General features: G+C 47.3%; 2 protein-coding genes across 5 annotated transcripts in view; one reads left to right on the top strand and one right to left on the bottom strand.

The window, feature by feature from the left end:
* Nucleotides 1-199: 199 nt before the first annotated feature.
* On the bottom strand, nt 200-3,889 carry LOC125957756 (transmembrane protein 134). 4 transcript variants are annotated; one of them, XM_049690653.1, is made up of 3 exons: nt 3,646-3,889; nt 3,144-3,581; nt 200-2,604 (listed from the first exon to the last, which is right to left on the bottom strand). In XM_049690653.1, exons 2-3 carry the CDS (start codon nt 3,338-3,340, stop codon nt 2,238-2,240), a joined length of 564 nt encoding a protein of 187 aa, XP_049546610.1. In that variant the 5' UTR covers nt 3,341-3,581; nt 3,646-3,889; the 3' UTR covers nt 200-2,237. The 4 variants fall into 4 exon arrangements, with proteins under 4 accessions (XP_049546610.1, XP_049546611.1, XP_049546609.1 ...); XM_049690654.1 differs by having other exon boundaries at nt 200-2,601; nt 3,643-3,889; XM_049690652.1 differs by having other exon boundaries at nt 3,643-3,889.
* Nucleotides 3,890-4,083: 194 nt separating this feature from the next.
* LOC125957755 (citron Rho-interacting kinase) overlaps nt 4,084-6,184 on the top strand; it is a 7,325-nt gene continuing 5,224 nt past the window's right edge. Inside the window, exons 1-3 of the mRNA XM_049690651.1 lie at nt 4,084-4,614; nt 4,694-4,791; nt 4,867-6,184. The exon at nt 4,867-6,184 is cut by the window's right edge and continues 712 nt beyond it. Coding sequence (XP_049546608.1) covers nt 4,380-4,614; nt 4,694-4,791; nt 4,867-6,184 — 1,651 coding nt within the window. The 5' untranslated portion in view covers nt 4,084-4,379. The remainder of the gene's footprint in view (nt 4,615-4,693; nt 4,792-4,866) is intronic.

The following is a 6,184-nucleotide window of genomic DNA, read 5'->3' on the forward strand; positions in this document are numbered from 1 at the left end:
CTGCTATTCTCTTTCTCTCTCTCTCTCTCTACAACACGCAATTGCTGTTACTGGGTCTTGGGCGTGCGAGATTGAGATGATTGATTTTCCGGTGGACAAAAGCACATGCCATAGTAGGAGGCTGCACGGACGATTGGAATTGCAGCTAACAAACATCACGGAAAGCCTCCATCCTGGGCGTCCAACCTGTCGTTGGCATGTAGTAAGGGTTTTAATCAAATCGAAACAGGACCGTAGGTTCGGGTAGAGGCCCGGAACGAGGAGGAAAATTATTTTATTAGTTAATCGCCCAGGACGCCATTAATTAACCCTGGCACGGCATGTGGCAATCCCGTTCGGCACGCATATGAGCAGTGGTGACCTTTACTTTCTAGTATCGAGTTCGAAATTATATGCTACCGGTGGCTTTGGAAAGGATCATCGATAACACTCGTGGAGAGTACGGAGTATACCTGTTTATAAAACGGTTTACTATATATTTGCTTTATTCTAATAATTAATTTCATTACATTGCGACGTTGAAAGGCGTATTACTTTTCGTATTACAAAGCCAAACCCCTTGAAGAGTTCTACCTATCTTCACATATCTTTCCCACTCCCCTCATCAATATCTATCATGTGTTGGTCAGGGAAAGGTGCTGAAGGGTGTTTTTTTAATCTGAAAAAACTCCATTTCTCTATTTATTTTACTCCTCTTAGCGCAAATACATATTCTCCCTTCAATGTACTTCGTATTGTACCTTTGCCGCTGGTGGATTTATCTAAATGTCAATGTGCAATGTGTTAAGTATACAATGAAAAGAGCATTTAGCTGCTGGACATCGCGTGAGAAAGGATCGCCCATAAACGCCCAATAGTTTTCGATTTTAAGTCTCTACGTTCCTTTGCCGTACGTGCATGACTGCGACGAAATCGGAACGCGGAACAATTTAGTTAAAGCTCAGTCAATGTGTCTGTGTGTGTGTTTGTTTTTCAGTGTTGTTCCGTTAGTTGCTCAAACCAACTAACGTTTAAACCTAACCATAACAAGCGTCATTCCTGTTGCTGATCGATTGTTACGATGCCACAGGAAATTCATGCATAAATACTTTCTTCCAAGATTCCATTCTGATCCTTCCTGTCACTCGGTGAACTGCATCTCTAACTATTCGCCCTTCATAGCTTCCAGTATACAGTCTCAGGATCGTTCAAATTGGTTCGAATTGATTGCCTAATACTGACCGCACTGCATATCCAGGTTTCGATCATGTTTCTTCCCTCGAACTTAAACGTGTAATGCTTACATACACCTATTGCTACTTCTTATACCTCTTCTACCCCACTCATCAAGGCCTGGGTCAGCGAACAATGGAGTTGTACGTTGTGTTCACATTTCTGCTAATGTGTCTCTCGTACTCCAGCATTGAGTATGCAACGTGATGCGTGACCTCATCAATCGATTGTGGAACTAGTTATGACACACGTGTCAGATCTGGATTGGTACGGTGGTCTATTCTTTGAGCGTAACAGCGTGCCAATCTTGACAGGTGTTGCACAGGCACAGGGCAGGTGCCAAAGCTTCGTCCCTCCGTTTCGTTTGGCGGAATCTACTGAAAGGATCTGGCCAGAAAATGATGGCACTTCTATAGCTCTTTGGGCATCTGTTCTCGTTACTGTTAAGCTGTTCTATTCAACCTTGTTTACCTTTGCAGAACTACTGATTGCAACTATCGGTGCAGCTAATAATATACGCTCAGAAATTCTTTTTTTCACCTAATCAGCTTCTCATCAAGGAAGACGGTGCTACAGCCGCAGTCTCAAAAGCAAAAAGATAAACAACAGTTAATCAAAAGGCTGGAGGGATTCGCTCAAATCACTTGCTTCACAGGTATGCTATAAGTTATACACGGTAATATCCATTAGTTTCTTCATTTCTCCCTTGAATTTTGAATGATTTTCCTTTTTCCATTGTGATAGCGGCAAATGACGCACACATACACAGGAATGTGTTGTGGTTACTCCTGCTGCTACAGTTTCTTCCTGGCCCTACGATGATCAACCTACAAGTACTGAGATGAAGTCATGGATAAAATGTTGCATTTTTCGTGTGATACATTTTCGACTATCCGCTCGATAGTCTCCTTTTTGTTTCCGATTTTAATGATCGATCGACGATCGTTTTGCCTATGATCACAATACTCTTGGGCACGCTACCCTTCGCTCCATTGCTTCTGGCTTTCATCCTTCTAGTAACTGCTCTACGTGAAAAGTGGCAAATGGTAGAAATCGAATCCTCGATAGCCACGTGCTGCCAGCCAGATGTACACGACGTGATAGGCACCTGGGACGAAGCAGATGAATCCGGCGACAAAGAACACGGCAGCCTGCGACCCGTTGTGCGGTTCTGCCAGAGCGTACGCGCCCATCGCTATGAGCCCGGTGCCGATAATCAGCAGGGCTGTCGCGGCCAGTACGGTGCGCCAGTTTTCGCGCACCTTCGGGTGCCTCCAGCAGTAGGTGTAGGTATCGCTGGACGATAGATGACCGTACTCCTGTATCAGCGAGTCGCTATCCCTGGAGGTGGTATCATCGGTGTATTTAAGGTTTCTGCTGCTGCTGTTACTGCTGCCCCCGCCAGCCAGGTGATGGTGGGGTGGTGTTGTTGAATACAACAAGAAGCACGCGCGCGTGTTTGTGCGTTTGTGTGTGTGGATGTTTGTGTAGGTGAACATAGGATGTAGTTTAGCATTACCCAGCACCAATAGCGAACGAAGGACGAGCAGGATCAACGGCACCATCATCCGCAACCCCAACCGATCCGCAGGCCGTTTTGCAGGTTGCGTGGGTTGTTAGGAGAGAGGGTAGGAGCACGAAGGTGGAGATAAAGGTAGGAAAACAGGTAGGTTAGTTTGAGGGCGGGTGGAAGTAGATTAGTAGAAGAAATAGAGGAAGAAGAAAAGATACCAGAATTCTAATTTACCGATTCTACAGATACAACAGGTCAGCACATATACAAACAGTACATATTAGCAAATGATGACCATTGTTCAGTCGGTGCGCCTGTGTTTATGATGTGTGTATGGTGTGTGTTCGCAGACAGCTCACTGCCCTTCAGAAGCGTCTATAACCCGGAACCGGAAGTCCGCCACCAAACCGGTTCTTACCTTTGATCGTGAATTCTGATAGAAACATCGTCCGGTGAGCGCGCTTTCGCTCGCATCGGTGTGCTGATGACGGTAGACCCGTACACCTTAATCACTTCGTCCGTTTCCTCCTCAAACGCATCGTGGATGGAGAACCGTTTGCTGTTGGTCGTATCCTTGCCGTACGTACCGCGGCTGTTGCCATTCTGGAGATTCATGATGTCGATCCTGTCTATAGCACCGGACGGTTCGTATCAGTTGCCGTGAAACGGCGTTGCGAGGCGATTGGCAGGGACGGACTGGCTACTTCCTTCAAGCGCTGTATCGGTCTATACGCATACTTGGATTGATCAGGGAGCCAGGTGCTTCTTTCTTCTCCTCTGCTTTGTTTCGCTTTCCACTGAACGGAAATCAACAATCGATGCTTTAAGGGAACCAAATGCTGCACAACACTGGCACCTGCGGGTTGAGAAACAAAACGTACTACGCCGCTCGATCACGAAGAAACTCATTAACATACGACCGATTATGAGACGATGATGGCACCTCCTCCAGGCGAAGATGCAGCGTTCTCAGCCTGCACCGGGCGGTGCTGGAGAACGTTAAAGTTTTCGCGGTCTCGTTCAAATTGTTGCACTGCTGGGCTCGCGGATTAAGTTGTTTTCTCGAGCGAACAGTGCAAAACCATGGCGGATTGGAATAATTGATATTTTCGTACAGGAACTCCAAAACTGGCTTGTTTTCGCCTACGTACTGCACCGTCAAGGCTCCGGTTGACTGGATGCGTGTGGCATGCAGGAATCGAGTTTGGTTTGTAGAGCACTTTTCATTAACTTACTACTTTTCATAAACTACCTAATTTTCACTTATTTTCCGAATGTTTTGGTGGTCCAAAAATACCATCGTTTGTTAACCTATTTGTTGCGATCAAGGGGAACCTTGTTGGTCTTGTGAACCTGCACCCTCGATGTAGCTGTATCGATCATTGTGGACCCACCTTGACAAAATCGATGAAAGATGAGGGCGAGCGTTTGAAGAACTGGCAGCACTGTAGCGATCAACGGTTTTCTGTATCTTGAAGTGAAGCGGTAAACAGTTTGGAGCGGGAATTTTTTGCTGGCCCTACAGATGGCGAAAAATCGGCGTTCGCTTGGTTAACAACTGCAGTTTAGCTGGAAAATGAAGTGCAACGCGTAGACGATTTGCGATTTGCGGGATTAGTTTCAAAGTTTACGCGATTAATATACATAAAGCATCATGTCGAAGCCTGCAAAGGAACAGGTGAAGATTGCCACCAGAACGGCGCGTCTGAACGGGCTGGTGCTGGGGCGTGCGGCCAGTGACGCGGGCCATGGCGCGACCGGAAATGGGAACATGCAGGTGGCCATCAGCCGAGAGGGTCTGCTGGATTCTTTGTTCGTATTGTACGACGAATGCAGCAAGGATGCGCTTAGAAAGAAGGACAAGAATATAGCGGACTTTGTGAAAAAATGTAAGCAAGAAATCTAATGGGCTACCCAACTTGATTTTCTATTGAGATCTCACGAATTTTCCTTTCGCTTCTTTCACAGATCGTCCCATCATCAAAGAAACCCGCGCTTTGCGTGTCAACGAAAATGATTTCGAAGTGAAGTGCTTAATTGGGAAAGGATACTTTGGCGAAGTGCATGTAAGCGTCCTATCGTACCGTAGTTTATCCCATAGAAAAGGCTAATAATTCTTCTTTTCCACACTTTCGCTATAGCTTGTGACCGACCGCACGACGGGCAATGTGTATGCCATGAAAAAGATGCGCAAACATGCTATCACAGCAGCACAAGTACGCGAAGAGCGTGATATCATGGCCATTAGACGCTCGGAATGGATTACGCAGCTGAAGTACGCCTTCCAGAACCCGGAGTGCTTGTATCTGGTGATGGAGTACCTGCCAGGAGGCGATCTGCTCAGCTTAATGATGCGTACTGGTGTCTTCGACGAGGAATTGGCACAGTTTTACCTTGCCGAACTAACGGCAGCACTGCATAGCTTGCACGAGCTTGGGTACGTGCACCGTGACATCAAGCCAGAAAATATTCTGCTCGATCGTTTCGGACATTTGAAGCTGGCCGATTTCGGCAATGCTACAGTGATCAACGAAGACGGAAGCGTCACCAGTATGACACCGGTTGGGACGCCGGATTACATCGCACCCGAGTTACTGCAGACGCTCTCGACTATCAGTCGATCGGCAAACTTGAGCAAGCATGATGTAACGTGTGACTTTTGGTCGATGGGTATCATTGGGTATGAGTTCGTTGCCGAAGAAACACCATTTCACGGAGAGAACGTTAACGAAACGTACTCAAAAATCATGGCACACTGTGAGGGTATGATTACGAAGAAGCTCGTTTATCCGCGGCACGTTGCCATTTCCACGCAATACCGCGATCTTCTCGATCGGCTGGTAACGAGCGTTGGCAATCGGATGTCGTACGCCGAAATCGTGCGCCACCCATTCTTCGGGGATCTGGATTGGGATCGGCTCCGCTTCATGATTCCACCTATCATACCGACCGTGACTGGTGACGATGATACATCCAATTTTGAGGATGTCGGCAAACGGCGTTCGATTTCCAACAAAAAGCCCACTTACAATCTGGGCAGCGTGAACGATTTCTCCGGAATGGATTTGCCGTTCCTGGGATACAGTTATGTGCACGAAGATGAATCGGACGCAGCCGGGATCTATCGCGACACCGGCGAGCACATGTCAGCAGCTCGTTTGGCCGCAAAGTCTAAGGATCAAGAACGGCGCCTGAAGGAGCAGAGCGCTGAAATCCATCGACTGCAACGTGAGCTGCTGGAGCGTGATCGTAAGATCGCCACCGTCGCAGTGCGTGGCAAGATGCTGGATGAAACCAAGAAGGAGCTCGAAAGCATGAAGAATCTGCTAAAGGAAAAGACTGCTGAGCTCGCGTCTAGCCGCACGGAACTCAAAACTTTGCGTAACAGCCAAAAGATTGAGAAAGAGCAACGAGCTAAAAACGACGCTGCAATCGCGGAGATGGTGAGCATGAACCGCA

The sequence above is a fragment of the Anopheles darlingi genome, chromosome 3, assembly GCF_943734745.1.
Source record: "Anopheles darlingi chromosome 3, idAnoDarlMG_H_01, whole genome shotgun sequence".
Taxonomy (NCBI): Eukaryota; Metazoa; Arthropoda; class Insecta; order Diptera; family Culicidae; genus Anopheles; species Anopheles darlingi.

Bases quoted from the DNA above. Each gene is read 5' to 3' on its own strand.
- LOC125957756 (XM_049690653.1), bottom strand. From the start codon at position 3,340: ATGAATCTCCAGAATGGCAACAGCCGCGGTACGTACGGCAAGGATACG. The intron at 2,605-3,143 runs GTAAGAACCGGT...TGGCGGGGGCAG, and splicing joins ATCAGAATTCACGATCAAAG to CAGTAACAGCAGCAGCAGAA.